The sequence below is a fragment of the Thamnophis elegans genome, chromosome Z (assembly GCF_009769535.1).
Source record: "Thamnophis elegans isolate rThaEle1 chromosome Z, rThaEle1.pri, whole genome shotgun sequence".
Classification (NCBI taxonomy): Eukaryota; Metazoa; Chordata; class Lepidosauria; order Squamata; family Colubridae; genus Thamnophis; species Thamnophis elegans.
Genome location: NC_045558.1, coordinates 119,818,813 through 119,835,375, shown reverse-complemented (window position 1 = coordinate 119,835,375; position 16,563 = coordinate 119,818,813). Strand labels below are relative to the sequence as shown.

The 16,563-nt window shown below is 46.0% G+C and overlaps 1 protein-coding gene across 1 annotated transcript; it reads right to left on the bottom strand.

Annotated features, from left to right (window-relative positions):
• Positions 1–6,334: 6,334 nt before the first annotated feature.
• Positions 6,335–12,572, bottom strand: GRWD1 (glutamate rich WD repeat containing 1). The gene is made up of 7 exons (XM_032237897.1): positions 12,305–12,572; positions 11,094–11,211; positions 10,282–10,447; positions 9,985–10,198; positions 9,752–9,894; positions 7,992–8,189; positions 6,335–6,935 (listed from the first exon to the last, which is right to left on the bottom strand). Exons 1-7 carry the CDS (start codon positions 12,531–12,533, stop codon positions 6,624–6,626), a joined length of 1,380 nt encoding a protein of 459 aa, XP_032093788.1. The 5' UTR covers positions 12,534–12,572; the 3' UTR covers positions 6,335–6,623.
• Positions 12,573–16,563: the final 3,991 nt, after the last annotated feature.

Below are 16,563 nucleotides of genomic sequence, written 5' to 3'. Positions count from 1 at the left end.
TGCCCAGGGAACAATGTCTATACATGATATCATTTTCCCGAGCAGCTGGGAAAGAGTCGCACGTTACCCAGCGGTAAGGATCTTTGTGACATTACATTACATATGTCGTCCAGGTAGCAATTGACTCTTATCGGTATTGAGCGAAGAGAAGCGGCTATGACCGCCAGCAGCTTTGTGAAGGTCCGTGGGGCTGATGAGAGGCCGAAGGGCAGAGCCTGATATTGAAGGTGATGTCCTGCAAAGTGGAACCGCAGGAACCTTCGGTGTGCCAGATGAATTGGCATGTGGAGGTACGCCTCTTTGATGTCGACAGAGGTCAGCAGGTCGCCCTGGCGTATACACGCTAAGATGCTCTTGAGTGATTGCATCTTGAATCTTTGGCATTTTAGGTAAAGATTGAGCCTTTTCAAGTCTAGGATGGCTCGTCATCCTCCCAAGTTCTTGGGGACTAGGAATAGGTTAGAACCCTAGCCCCTCCTGCCCTTTCGGTAGCTCTCCTATGGCGTTGATAGATAGATGTTGGATTTTGGTGTCCATCAGACACCTCTTTACCTGACACCTGGGTACTGGGCACCTGATGAAACGCATCGGAGGAATGGAGAGGAATTCTAGAGTGAGGCCCAGCCTCACGGTTTGGAGGGCCCAGGGGTCTGAGGAGGTCTCTACCCATTGGTGAGTGAAGGCTGTTAAGCACCCACCAATAGGCCCCATCTCGTGTGAGTTACCGGTATCTACGAAAGGGCTGGATGTTGGCGCCATGAAATAGCCGCCGGCCCTGGGGTTGATTCTGGGTCTGCTGGCAGCCCCTATCCCTGGCACTGGAACAGTCCAGGTTCTGATCCTGTGGCTGCGTATATGGTCTGTTATACTGGGGAATGTAAGGAATGGCATTGTACCCAGAGTCCCCAGCACGAAAGGACTGCCGCCTATTGTAAGGCTGCTGCCTTCTGTCAGTGCGTCTGTTGGTGGACAGAAGCACTTTGCACTTGTCCCTTGTCTCAATTAAGATAGGGTCAAGCGCAGCACCAAATAGTGGCCCACCCTTGAAGGGGGTAGATGCTAGGCGTCATTTGGAATGAAAGTCTGCTTGTCAATGACGAAGCCATAGCAGGCGGTGGGACCCACATTAGATACTACTGCTTGGGACGCAAACCTGGCTGCGTTGAGGGAAGCATCAGAAGAAAATTCCAGCACCGCCACTAGTTTGTTGACATCCTGGTGAAGGCGCATATCATCAGGGGCAAGCCTGCTCTGTAGCTGTCTAAGCCAGACCAACGAGGTCCTGTTAAAGAAGGAGGCCACCGTGACCGCCCACAAGGCCCAAGCAGCAGCCTGGAGCATCTTGCAGATGACCAATTCAGCCTATGGTCCTCCACTTTAAGGCCCTCCGAAATTTCGAACAGAAGGTTGGGGAAGCCAAAGCCGCTACTGGTGGATCTACTGTAGGGAACTGAAGGATGCCATCCAGCTCTGGCATGGAAGTATAGAGTTTTCTGTCCCCATTACTAGGTGGGGGAACAGCAGTTGGTTGCGTCCATTGTTTTTGGACAACATCAAGGAACAATTTCGGAAAAGGGATGATATCCTGTTACTGCACCTGCTCTGCAAACAGACATTCCATAGAGTCAAACCTTACTGCCGTACTAGCCTGAGTGGTGGCGCCGCCTCATGTTGGTAGTGGCCTTTGCCTTGCACAAGTGGGACTTAACGCTGGGCGTAACAAACCGGAAGAGGTAGGTTGGTTCTGTGCTAGGCCCTCATCCAAAAATTCTATGTCCATCACTTCTCCCTCCTTGCCTAACACCGAATCCTCGTTGAGGGCAGAGGTGATGGGGGGTCCGCCTGAAGGGTGGACAGGTTCCTAGGCGGGATTGCCGGTCTGGATAATTGGGCCCTGCGATGCAATTCTGCATCCACCCCCTGTGAGATGGCAGCTGAAATCATTTGATGGAGCTCATGGCCTTCCTCAGCTCTGAGGCCTGCAGCTGTGGGTGTAAAAGTAGCTGTGGGCCTCACACGTGGGAGCATCTGGGCCAAGGCTGGGCTGATTTCTGAAAGGCCAGGGGGGCGATTGGGTCCCCAATTCCCCCTCCTCAGATGTTATTCCCTGGGGTAAAGGGAGATCAGGGGACCAACTGTGGGTCCCGGTCAACTGCAGGGAAGAAACGGGGGAAGGCCCCTGGGGAACTAGCATGGGAGGTGACCTGCTTGTGGCCACAGAGGCCTTGGCCGAAGGTCTAGACTTATCTTTACATTTAGCAGCCCTATCTGGCGCCGCAGACGAGGCGCGAGGCTTCTGGCTAGAGGCACTGGTGGTGGCCCAGCCTGGCCTGGCGCTGGCTTCCGCATCATTGGAATTGAGCGGGGAAACATTAATAGACCCAGCAGTGCCTCCGGAGATGGACTGATCGGCCATAATTAGCACAGGAAGAGTTGAAAGGCTCAATCTCACAATTTAATGCAAAACACTTGCGCAGCTCCAATAGCGAAAGCTGATTCCGTTCACTGAAAGAACTACTACGTATGCCGAGAGGAGCAGCGGCGCACTGACCTCCTCAAGCAAAGAGCGAGAGAAAGAGAGAGGGGAGCTGTTGGCGTAACACTGCAATTTAGGCGTGAAATGCCAGACACGCCCCTTCTGGCCACTGCTCGGCGCGCACCCAACTTCTTCAAAATGGCGACCACCATATAATTGGCGCAAAATTCAAACCGGTGGCTCTAATGGCCGCCGTTCCGCCTGAGTCTTCCGGCGATGCAAACATCGTAGTGCCAACTCAGACAGCAATCGTGGCAAGGCAGTGGCCAGGTGTCGAACGGGCTGTGGGACATACCGCGCTAGCTCTAGCGGGTCACGGCCAGCCCAACTGGTGCAGGAGTGGCGAACCAACTCCCAGCCGCATTAACCAGCGCACGGAGAGTGGCAAACCTACTCTCAACCATGACCCGCAGGTAATTAAATGCGATCAGCGATCCTTCCAGATGTGCCGAATGGCTTTCAGGCTGACAGTGAACTGTTGCCCATAAATCCAGCCAGGCACGGATCCGTGCTTGATTTCTTCTCCAAGCAGTCAAAAAATTCCCATGAGGAATCCAGAAGAATGAGGAAATTTGCCTATTAGTCCTAGAGCAAATTGTTTTACGTCTCTTTAGGCTGGACTGAGTTAAAAAACTGGACCATCCAGTCAGATGAGGCCAACAATGTGGTCAACAATTACGTAACTCTAGGCTAATGGACAAAGTTAACCCATGTTTGGATTCCCTAAGCAGCGCGCAGGAGAATTACCTGGGCAATAATCTGCTGAAACCTCTCTGGTAAGCTCAGGAAAGGCTGGGGAAAGAGTGGGAGGCCCCAAAACCGTCTCAGCCTCAGCAGCTTGAGGAGCAAGCCTAGGTCTGCTCACCCCAACAGTCTGTCTGCCAAAAGGATCCCCTCTCTGGGCCCCAGGGTGTTCATGGATGATAGGGGGGGGACATAGAAACACCCCTCTTGAAGATCTCCGAGATCTAGGGGATGATTCAGTAACAGATGTGAGCCTAAGGGGCGAACAGAACCTGGAGGGGGAAGGGCTAATGCAGTCCCTGGTTCTTCTTGAGGAAGCCCTGGTGGAAACCCCCTCATCCCCCTTGTAAGAACTCCCTGCTGTGGTAGACTTGGAGGTGGGCCTCTTGCCCGAGGCCTTCTCTCTGGTCGTAGAGGGGCCCCTGGACGTCCCCTCGTCAGGCTCAGGATCCACAGGGGAATCCGGTGGTCCTGTCCCTGGTCTTCTCGTGGTGTCCGCCATTAAGCAGGCTTCCCCAAGGCTGCAGGTACTCACAGCTCCACTGACCATCTCACAAGGCTCTCCACGGTCTCCTCCGCTCCTCACAATTAAATTTAGGCTGCTAGCGATCTTGATGAGCCCCGTGCCTCTGTGCATGTAGCCTCGATGGTACTGCCAATCCGTGGCTCGATTGTGCCGCCGATCCGCAGCTTGAAGTCTGAATGCAGGAAAAGCAGCTGGAGGCAATTCCCTGATTGACGGGGTGAGTTCCTCTGCACATGGCTGCCTATGGAGCTCCAATGGCTGCCCCAGCCACGTCTGTCTTCCCGGAAGCCGGCACAGGGTCAAGATGGCGGCCACCGACCATACGACCCGATTCCTTTAGTTCTGCCTCACCAGTGCCCCCAGAGGCCCGGCAGAGCTCCAGCGACCCCCAATGGACTGGGGATGCAGCGCCTCTTCAGATCTCCTGGCGCCTGGCTTCAGAGGCACCCCAACAACCATCAGCGGTCTTGGAGCCTTAAGGTGCCTCTGCAAAGCCCAGCTATTCACAAGCACACGGAAGACAAGGGAGGAGGTGGGGAAGGTAAGGATGGAAAATTCTCACACCAATTTTAAGAAAATCAGAAGCCAAGAAATAAGTCTCCTATTAGGCCGAAAGACTGAGATTAAACTGGGAGCCAGGAAGTGAGGCAGAGGGGAGTGGCCTCAATTTAACCTCAGCCTCAAGGAAAGTGGGGTCTGAGAATATCCCATTTATTCCTCCCACAGCGTTACGTAGGAGACTGGAGCCATGTAGAGGGGAGCGGCCTCAATTTTATCTTCAATCTCTGGGCAGATCCATGGACCGAGGATTAGGGATCCCTGGGTTAGATAGAATTGCTGCAGCAACGTAAAAGACATTTGGTCTTTTTTCAGGTGTATCTTTGCATTTTAAAGAAAGAAGATATTGTGGTGCAAGTAGTACAAGCTGGAATCTAATGACTAAATGCAGAATGGGAAAACAACACAAAAGCCAGCGTTTACTCTATATATACCAATGTTTCTCGAATGGGAATGCTGGGAGCTGAAGTCTACACATCTTAAAAGTTGTCCAGGTTGAGAAACGTTGCTCTATGCAAGTAGTCTTCGACTTGAAACCATTCATTTAGCGACTGAAGTTACAGTGGCACTGAAAAAAGTGACTTACAACCAATCCTCGCACTTACAAACAATCACAGCAGCTCCATGGTCACATGATCAAAAATTCGGGTGCTTGGCAACTGACATCTATTTACAACAGTTGCAGTGTTGTGACCTTCTCAGCTGTTTTATGACAAAGTCAATGGAGGAAGCTGGAATCCCTTAGTGACTGCAGTAATTGACTCGACTGTGGGGCGGGAAAAGGTTAAATTCAGGCATCACTCACTTAACAATAGCCCTAGAAATTAAAATTCTCATCCCAAATGTTCTAAGTCAAGGACTAACTGTACAAAATAAAGGTATTTCAGCAGGAAGCCTGTTTCTCTTTTCTGGAGACATATTTCCTTTCACTCTAGGTCTTCTGTGTACAACCAGTAGTGCAATTCAACCCATTTAACAACCAGTTCGCTGAAAATGTGGGTGTGCATCGGCGAGGATCGACCTAACAGCCTTTTGGGGCCTGCCCCACTCCATCTCTGCTCTCCGGGGGCAGCAGCTGCTTTTCTCCACTGCTTCTCTTGCTGGGAGAGAGAGCGTCTCTTGTGCAATTTAGCAGCTGTGAGCCACTGCTTTCCCCCTCCGGAAAGCACACAGACAGAGAAGCAGGAGCCATGTTGAATGCTGGTTCTCTGTGCCACAGTGCTTTCCGGATGGGATTTAGAGGAAAGCGTAGGCTCACAGCTGCTGAATTGCACAAGTGATGTTCTCTCTCCCAGCAAGAGAAGAAGCTGCCAACCTGGAGAGAACATGGAGAATCTCCATGAGTGACTGAGGCTTGGCAAGGGAAGAAGCAGCTGCAAGATCTCCGCTGCAGCGCCTTCCGGGTGGGACTTTAAGTTAAGAACCATCCAGTCCATTCCCAAACCGCTTTGTCCCTCCTGTGCCCATGCTACCCCCCCCCCCCCCCCGGCAGCCCTTCAGCTTAGCGTGGCAGGTCACAGGCCAAATAAATTGCTTCGGCCTGGGGAGGGAGGGGGGGCTCAGCTTTGGGTCACGACAGGATCAGGGAATGGCGCATTTCCCAACTAAGCTGAGGTGGGGGGCGAGCAGGCAGCAGCTCTGGGGCAAGGCCGGGACATTGCATGTCCCTGGGCACCAAGGTAGGCGGTGAGCGGGCAGCATGCTTACCTTTGGTAAGCAGAGCAGGCGAGATACAGAGCTTAGCTGGATGGTTTGGACCACATGGCAAAGGGAAGGTAATATATTGGGCAGGACTAGCCTGTGGTTGATTTTACCAGTTCTACGAACTGTGCAAAATCTGAACAACCGGTTCACCCAAACCAGTCCGAACCGGCTGAATTCCGCCAATGTACAACCTTAGCCTTTCTGAACATCTAACAAAGCATGGAGACTTTAATGCACCCAACCCAGATCTTTCTCAAAATTCAAAGTGCTTAATCACAGAATTTTATTTCCAAAATAATTTAAACATATTTTTTCCATCTATTTCAAAATAGTTTCCTTCTGTGTACATTATGGGATATAATAGATATATAGAAGCTGACTTATTCCTTAGGGCAGTTCTATAGACATAAAGCCTGTTTTGAATTTTTTTCTTTTTTATAGCAGAATGATAGCTTCTTCATGCATGTAAAAAGGTGGGCACCATCTTGGCTCCTTTGACCACCTCTGCAAATGCCACCTGAATTTAGAGGGTGGTGGCCATTTTGAAAGCCTTCCTCAGACGCTGATGGTTCGAAAGATGTTAAACCCAGACAGGGCGGTGGTGATGAGGGTGCCAGGGCATTGTGAGTGCCAGTGCAGCTCCTTGATATCATTCTCTCCTTGGTGAACGAAGAGCAGCTGGGGTGGGATGGTAGCCAAGCCTGGGTCCTCAACCTCTCCTCCTTCGTCACGTTCCACAGCTAAGTCCCACTGAGTCACTTGGTCATCAGCCCCAGAGGCAGCAAAGACACCGCTATCGGTGGGGTGCCATTCCACTGATGTGATGGGCGCAGTGTGTTGTTTGAAGGTGGCAACCGCTGAACCTTTCTGTGGGAGGAAAGTGACCATTATTATAAGCCAAGATAATAAGGAAGAATGGGGGCAGAGGGTGCCCATGTTCAGGGAAATAGTTCATTAATTAACCCAGTTACTCATAGATCACACAACGCAGAAAGCAAAAGTTATAATTTATTAAATTTAATTGCCACCTATCTCATCATGGAACTACTAGGACCATGATTGCAAACCTATGGCACGCAGATCTACCTCTCCAGGCATGCCAGCTGTTGCCCATTGCTTTTCTGGGTTCTGGTGCACACAACTGCACCAGCCATCTGGCCTTCATGCATGTTGTAACACAGGAAACCGGAAGAGCAGCTCTCTACTGCGCATGTGTGTGCTGGGAAACTCTTCTTTCGGTTTCCGGCACTCCCTTGTGTGCACGTCCGTGTGCTCCCATTTCAGCACTCTGCCTAAAAGGTTAGCCAACACTGCTCTAGGATCTTGCAACAATAAAAAAGAAAAAAATTAAAAGAATGTAAACAAATCAGGTAAAATAATAGAATAAAATAAACAACGAAAAAACAAGAATGTACCACTATGATAACAAAAGATGGATGGGCGGAGAGCAGAGAGAGAGGGGGGGAATGTGCCTTCTATTGGCTTGAGGGCCACATCAGCTTTTAAGGGGCATGTTGAGAGCCATACTTCCAGGTGAGTGGGATAAAGCTCACTTTGGGAGTTTTAAGGCACAAAAAAGATACAGTGGCATCTGTAAGTCTTAAGCCTCCAAATTCAGTAGAAGTCAGATTTTAGAGGGAGAGGGAATGTAAAGGATGTTGCAATCATAAAATGAATGTGCAATATTCAATTTATGCCCCATGGCTGTTTCTCAACCTTGGTGGCTTCAAGATGTATGGACTTAAGCTCCCAGAATTCCAGCAATGCTGGCCGGAGAATCCTGTGAGTTGAAGTCCACACATCTTAAAAGTCACCAAGGTCGCATCACTTCTATAGTAGTTGTTAGGTCCAAACCAACCAGATGCCTCAGGCATCATAAGTTGTGATTATTCCATACTTCACCTGGCAGCAGGATTTGCTCACCTGGAACTGTCTCAGATCCCAAATCCTTAGGATCCCGTCATCACCGCCACTGACAATGAAGGGCTCATTTCGGTTCCAACTAATCACATTGACGTCTGCATCGTGCGCTTTGCTGGTGGTCAGCATGCAGGCTTTTCCTGGTGCAGCCCGTGTGTCCCAGATGCGGATGGAAGCATCAGATGAACATGAAGCAAAAACCTAACACAGGGATACAAAAAAACATTCCCTTCTCAACAAGGCGATCTAAGCTCTCTTACGTCTGCAATAGGCTGCGGTTTCTCTCTGCTGCATATTCCTCAAGGAAGAAGAGATCTAATTTACTTTTGCATGTGAATGTCTTTAATAAATGAACAGACCTCTGAATCAAAGTTCCCTGAAATTTCCACAATTCCAAAGGGTTGTTTTATACAAATAATAAGATACAGTATTTTTCATCTATCTACACCTTCTTGGTGTGTAAAGGTTTCCTTTGCTCATATGTACTAGTCGTTCCTGACTCTAAGGGGAAGTGCTCCTCTCCGTTCAAAGCCAAAGAGCCAGCATTGTCCGAAGACATCTCTGGTCATGTGGCTGGCATGACTAAACACCGAAGGCGCACGGAATGCTGTTACTTTCCCACAAAAAGTGGCCCTTATTTTTCTATTTGCAAGTTGTATACACACTTTCGAACTGCTAGGTTGGCAGAAGCTGGGACAAGTGATGAGAGCTCACTCTGTTACACGGCACTAGGGATTCGAAACATCGAACTGCCAACCTTTCTGATCGACAAGCTCAGCCACTGTGTCTTGGTGTATCCCATGAAGCTCATTCAGAAAGAAAAAGAAAGAAATAAAAATGCAACAAAATGCAGCACAGTTAGGCATTCTTACTTGGAAATGTGTCCTAATGTGTTCAGTTATATTTATTCCCAAATAAAAATCAATAAGTCCCAAAGTTTACACAATGCTGGCTAGGAAATTTTGGAACCTGAGGTGCAGAAATCTTAAAAATTTCCAAGATGGAGAAACAATGGCATTATTTATTATTATTCACAACAACAGAATTGTATCACAGCGGCCAGTTGTTTTGCCGGACTTGGCATTGATTACTATTACTATTATTATTATTATTATTATTATTATTATTATTATTATTATTATTATTTTATTAATGTGGTTAATCTTTGGTGAGATTCACAGCCTTTGGGGCTGGTTGGTAGCTCAACAGCTCGAGTCCTAACCAAGGACCTAGGAACTGTTAAGGTAACGTCGGAGGATATAAGCTGTTCCAAGTAGGATGTTTTTTTGTAGAATCAGAATGTTCAGGTCTGATAAATTTAAAATTTCCAAATAGTGATGTATCCCTTTGGGTATTGCTCCAAGGGCTCCAATTACAATTGGGACAACACATGATTTCTTTTTCCACAGTCACTCAATTTCAATTTGCAAGTCCTGGTACTTTGTGCTTTTTTTCTTGCTGTTTATCTTCACTTTGCGCATCACCAGGTATTGCAATGTCAATGAATCATACCAAACTATTATTATGTCAGGTGTGTTGTAGGCCAAGTGCCTGTCAGTCTGAATTCCGAAATCCCACAAGATCTTGACTTTCTCATTCTCTAAAACCTTCTGAACCTGATGATCCCAGTGGTTGTTGTTGTTGTTATTATTATGATGATGATGGTGGTGTCTCTTAAAATAAATGACGTTTATTGAAACATCCTCTTCCTTATAGGCAAGGTTATTTGCAAAATTGCACACACCGAATTAGCGACAACTTACTGTAGCTTCATTTGGGGACCACTGTATGTCTTCCACTGATGCTGTGTGGGCTGTGAAAGGACGCTGATCTACAAACCACGACCCGTCCTCCTTGGGTGTCCATAGATGGATATTTTTATTGCAGTCTCCAGTCAAAAGGGTGCCTACATCAAACAATATCCAAAATGTCATGATCCACACTTCATACATTCTCATCTCCTACATCTATCTTTCCCTTCCCATTCTCCCATTACCTGGTTTCTTAGGGGACCAGTCCATGGCAAAGCCCTCGGACATATGTCCAGTAAATGAAAAGATGGGCTTGATCTTGGCCTGCTCGTCTCGCAAGAAGGTTGTCATCGCTTGGGGGTCAGAAACAGCCACTAAGAGGCGCTGAAGATCGTATATATCCACCTGCCCTTTCTCAGACCAAGCGGCAACTACCTGAGTCTCTTCCAGCTCTGTCACCTAAAAAGGGGGGGAAATAGCAGGGTAGCCTTAAGCGGAAAATAGTTTTATCAAAGGAAGCAAAAATGGGAAACATTCCATACCCGCACTCTGTTAATCCCTCCATAGTGGGGAACCATGGCCAGTTCTAGCTGGGGTTTCTTGTCTTCATCATCTTCATCTTCACTCTCGTTGCTACTCTCTGACTCAGAAGAACTTTTGCCAGCTGACTTGGTCCCATGGAGATTGTGCATTTTCATCACTAGCAACCTGTGTGTTCATCAGGGTGGGAGGGAGGAAAAAACGTTATTAAATGGATTGAAAAGACTGTTACCTTTCCCCAACCTAAATCCAGTTGTGCTGGATTTCAGGCCCCATCATACGGTGGGTCTTGTGGTTTGGGAAGGATGGGAGTTAAAATCAAATACTTTTAGAAGGTATCAGGCTATGGAAGATTCTCTTTTTTGCTCATTCAGCTGATTGTTAGTTTAGCAAACAATAAGGTAGTCCTCAACTTAGGACCATTATTGGGTCCTGAATGTCTGCGGCTAAGCAAGGCGGTTGTTAAATGAGCCATGCCCAATTTTACAATTTTTTGCCACGATTGTTAAGCGAATTCCTGCATGTTAAGTGAATCACAGTTGTTAAGTGAATTCAACTTCCCCATTGACTTTCTTGTCTTAAGTCAGTTGAGATAGTGATCACATGACCACAGGCCTCTGCAAATGTCATAAATACATGCCAGTTGCCAAATGCCCAAATTTTGATCATGTGGCCGCGGAGAAGTTGTGACAGTCATAACTGTGAGAATTGGTAGAAGATCACTTTTTTCAGTTCGACTGTCACTTTGAACAGTTGCTAAACGAATGCTTTGTAAGTCGAGGATTACTTGTATTGATCCATCCCAAGCACTCACCTGTTCGCCTGGGCAGTTTCGGCCTGTGTTCCCGCACAGAGGAAAAGGCTCAGTGGGTAGCTAGTTCGGTTGTCTCCAAGGGCATCATGCAAGATGTCGAAGCTCAGGCAAGGAGCCCCTGAATTCATAGCAACAGAAGGACTTCATTTATCTGGGCCATTTATCTAAATGTTTACTTCTAATTTTTGCTATCCTATTCACAATTTAGCCTCATCTTCTTTCTTAATATGCAAACATTGTGTTGCATTTTATCAGACATACGAGTATATAGTCTTACAAAATAGCTCTCAGGTTCTATTTGCAATACAGATTCTACACATTCCCAAGTATTTGGAAGGCACTTTACCCTGTCCTCTGCCTGATACCTCAGGATTAAATGGAACTTCTATTACTTTTATTTTGCTATCTGATCCTTTCTTGACCCTCTACAGTTCAATTCATGCAATTACCAGCCAGGATAATCCAAAACTGATCCCTGGAATTATGGGAACTGAAGTGCAACAAACTTCAAGCCACAGCAAGGGGGAAACTATCATCAGTTTTGGACTCCCACAGTTAAGTGTGATTGTAAAAGCCATCGTTTTCTCAGTAGGATCGTAGACATATTTATCACCAACACTTTGGTAGCAGGAACACAAATTCTAAACTCAATTAGCAATAGCACTTATACCTCACTTTACTCAGTTAACAATAGCAATAGCACTTAGATTTAATACACGGCTTCACAGTGCTTTATAGCCCTCTGTAAGCAGTTTACAGAGTCAGCATATTGCCCCAACAATCTAGGTCCGCATTTTACCGACCTCGGGAAGATGGAAAGCTGAATTCCTGAATTTGTTTACTTAGTTTGTCACTCATGTACAAGATAACAGGAATAGGAATAAACATTAATAAGAACACAGGAAATGGGTTCAAATAAATGGGGACAGTAGGACAGGGACGCTGGTACGTTTATGCACGCCCCTTATTTTTTTAATCTTTATTTATATTTCTTTAATTATTTGTTTATTTATATTATATTCTATATTAGTTATTTATATTTATTTATATATTAAATTTATCTAAATTCCTCCATTTAGATTGCTAGCAAATGCCTAACCCTAATTTTCAGTTTGCATTATTAGCGATTCACACTCCGTTTCTCCCCCCTCCCTTTGCCCGTGATCACGCCTTTCTCCAACCTAACGTGAGAATTGCCCGATTCTTCCTACCCGTGCCTGCCCGATGGTAGAGTCGATATGCGCCTTCGTCCATCACCAGCTCTTCTCCAGGGGCTGGTGGGGGACCTTTCCCTGGCACATAAACTCCTGCTTGAGACTTCCCTTGTTTCTTCTCCTCTTTTTCCTCCATCTCCATCTCCTCCACTTCATCGCTGCTGCCGCTGCCGCCGTCGCTGCTAGAAGCAGGGTTCTCCTCTTCCCACGTGCAGGACTCCTCCATCTTGAAAAAGGGCACAAGCTCCGCCCCTCTCGTCGCGCTTTGACTTCAGCATCGTAGAGATACGACGCCCTTAAGACGTTTAGCAAAGCTAGAGATGGAATATGGGCCGTGGAGAGGCAAAGATTTACAGAGTGCAGTGCTTTAAAGAAATGACTTGCTTCCGAAACAGCATATTCCAAATATAGAGGTGCAGAGGTTTGATGAACTCTTTAATTCACGAAAAAGAGGAGTGACGCAGGGAGTGTGAAGAAAGAAAGTTGAGGTGCATCTGTTATTTTTAAGTCCCCGAGTTCTGAAAGGTCCTTTGCAGGGAGGAGTTTGTGGCCAATGTAGGGAGAACGCCGGTGTGTACCTATGTGCCTGGACTTTTAATTGCAAGCCGCTCAGGGTCGCTGTTCAGAGATGGGCGGCATACCTGTGGAAATTCAATAAATGCATAAAACTGTATACAGTATACATACATGTATTTATATGCAGACATTATAATGCATCTTAGTCAGATTTTTTTTTATTTAAAAAAACCCAATAATTTGACTTGCAAAGAAGAGCAACTAGGATGATTAAAGGCCTGGAGACAAAAACATATGAAAAACTTTTGCAGGATTTGGGGTTTGGCTAGTGTAGAGAAAAGAAGGAGTTTTAGGGGGAACATGGTAGCAATATACCAGTATCTAAGGGGCTGCCACAAAGAAGAGGGAGTTAACTTATTTTCCAAAGCACTAGAGGGCAGGACAAGAAACGATGGAAACTAAGCAAGGAGAGAAGTAATCTGGAATTAAGGAGAAACTCCCTAACAGTGAGAACAATCAGTGGAACAGCTTGCCTTCAGAAGTTGTAGGTGCTTCATCACTGCATGTTTTTAAAGAAGAGCCTAGTCTACACAGTCACTTGTCTGAAATGGTATAGGGGCTCCTGCTTGAGCAGAGGATTGGACTAGAAGACCTCAAAGGTCCCTTCCAGCTCTGTTCTGATTGATTGATAAGTCCGAGTGTGGCTGTAGCTCTCATTCCATGGCTTGCATCCTTTGAAGACACTGACACTGTTCTTAGGTCAAAGTCCGAACAGGAAAGTCAGGCATTGCTTGCAATCCGACACCAGGGAGGTGTCTCTCCGGAGATCCAGGGCACAAGTCCCTGGTAGTCTCGCCTCCAGCCCCTCTCCTCCAGCCCCTCTCCTCTTAGGAGCAAGGCTCAGAGCCCCGTTCTGTCCCTAGTTGTGCCCTCATATGGCCATCAGAAATTGAGACGGGCTGGACTTTGAATTGCAACACATATATGTTGAAACTGTCTGTCATCTATAATCTCTCACACTGTGTGTCTATTTAATCTGCTATCTATCCATCCACCCATCTCCATTCATCCATTACTATCTCTCTCTCATCTCTCATGTATCTCTCAAGCTCTATCTCTATATCTACCTACCTATCTACCTACCTATCATCTATCATAGTGTGTAAGCATTGTTTTGTGTCTCTCCCTCTTGAAACTCCAATTAAGACTTTGAAAGAAGTACATTCATGTTGCTTAAAGGAAAAGATACAGCATCCTACTTGTTAGGGCAAACTCTTTGCATAGTAGATATAGTTGCTCAAGGGAAGCACAGGATGATCATCAAAAACTCATTGTCTCATCCAGGAATGAACACTTCCCATTCATTTTCAAAAACCTTAAAGCTCTACCACCCTTTTGACTGTGGGTAGGTGGTGCCTGCCTTGTTTTGGAAGGCCACCATCTTAGAAAAGGGCAGTGGGCAGCCATCTTTGAATAAAGAGTTCTGTAATATTTTTACAGATACAGATGATTCACAGAGGACATTTTCAATGTGGGCAGAGACAAGAAACGACATTTTGGGAAAGGGTAGATGATTCCACCGCAACTTAGATACCCCCCAGAAGTCCAGTTGGTTTAATCTCCATGGTAACGGAGAGTTCAGCTCAGCCATATCAATTAGGTTTAAAAGGGCTGCTGAATGGCTTGCAATATCTCCCACTTGAGACGTTTCTTCTCAGGCTCAGCTGTTAATGTTTTCCAGCTAAACATTTTGCATTAATAATAGCAGTAATTATGTTTGCTTTAGCATCATCTTCTAGTGGCTTCGTCATATTTCTGGGTTTGAACAGAAAATTATATATATATGTATGTATCTATGTGTGTATGTACGTATATATATGTATATATGTACATATGTAATATATATAATTCAATACAATACATAAAATACAATATGTAAAGCAAAATGCAATTCTGAGCCAATGTAGTCAATTATATAAAATGATTTGGGGGAGGGGGTTGGTTGGTCATTATTTGGTGGACAACAGCAAAGCCCAGATCAAAAGATCAGGGATTGCCAAGATTTCTTAATATGTGTACAAACCATTTGGACAGAAATACAAAATTAACAAACTACATCAATGCATGTGACAAAAAGCTTCAAAGCTCATAAGGCACACGACAGAGGAATAGGTGTCTCTGAATATGTACAGTACTTGAGTGCCCTTATGCAACCCCAATTTTCAGATATTTTGGAGAGAAAAAAACTATTTCCTCATTGAAGATTGTGCTTTCTGTGTAAGTTTGAACCCACTCCATTATTTCCTGAGAAACGAAGCTGCTATTGCAAGAATGTACAGTTAGTTACTTCCAGCAAGTAATGTTTCTCAACCTTATCAATTTTAATATGTGGGGACTTAAACTCCAGTATGTTGGATGGAGACTCTGGGAGTTGAAGTCCACTTTTTCTTGTTCCAGCTGAAAAACATTATCTAAAGAATAGCTATCCTCTTTCACCATAAAGCCTATCTTAGGCTCCAGTCTTTGCAATTTATCCAGGAGTGAGCTTTCCTGATTCATAGGATTTAGTTCTTATAGATGTAAATGCTTTTTTAGCCTCTCACAAGTGTTTCCCCCTTTCTTGCGTAAAAATCCATCTTCTGAATTCAAGCATGACATATAAATTGATGTGTTTTGTTTCCTGTTGAATTATGTATAACAGGAAACTAGGAAGTTGCCAGTGATTAGAATTGTGTATAAATAATAGGGGTTAGAGGTTATTCATACAATGTTGTCTTAATCATATTTCTGGGTGATCACCTAACCCTGGTTGAATTATAAATGTAGAATGAATTAGAGCAGTATTTGTCATGCTGGCTGGAAAATTCTGGGAGTGGAAATACACCCACCTTAAAGTTGCCAAGGTTGAAAAACATTGGATTAGAGCTTCTGTCTCTTGAAATTAAACACTCTTGGTGCTGAACCTGAAGCCTGTGAAGTACCATCAACCGTTATGAACAATCTCTTGTGGTTTGGAGACACTTTGGGGGATTGAAACAACCTTCAGATTTATAGCTTTTAAAAAAGGGAAGGAGACTTGGCAAAAAAGAGTGACATGGCAAGTTGGAATGACCAAGTAGCAGGAAAAATTGGAACAAAGATTTTCTCCTTATATGGACATCAAGGATACTTCTGTATGGCAGCCTTAAGCGACTGTCTCTGCTGTTCACATCAGTTGAAAAAGAAGATACCTTAAGAAAGGTAGTCAAGATAATCTTTTCTTCTTCCTTCAACCTTCCATCACTGGAGGTTTTTAGGAAGAGATGGGACACAGCTATTTGTCCAGAATGGTATAGATCCGTGATGGCGAACCTATTGCATTCATGTCGGAAGTGGCACACAGAGCTATCTCTCCAGGCACGCCAGCTGTCGGCCATTGCTCTTCCAGGTTCCTGTATGCTGGTGTTTGCATGTGTGGGAGTGCCAGAAACCGGAAGAGCAGGGGGCAATGGAGTTCCGGTTTCTGGCACACACACGGAACTCCCCAGCTGTTCTTCACACGTGCGGGAGTGCCAGAAATCGGAAGGCCAGAGCTGAGCTTCTGGTTTACAGCGCTCACATGTGCGCCAGCCAGTTGGTCTTTGCATGCGTGTGCACACCAGAAACTGGAAGACCAGGTGACTAGCACACATGCGCATGCCCTGGAAACTGGAAGCTCAGCTTTCTGGCGTGCATATGCATGCAGGGGAGCTGCTCTTCCA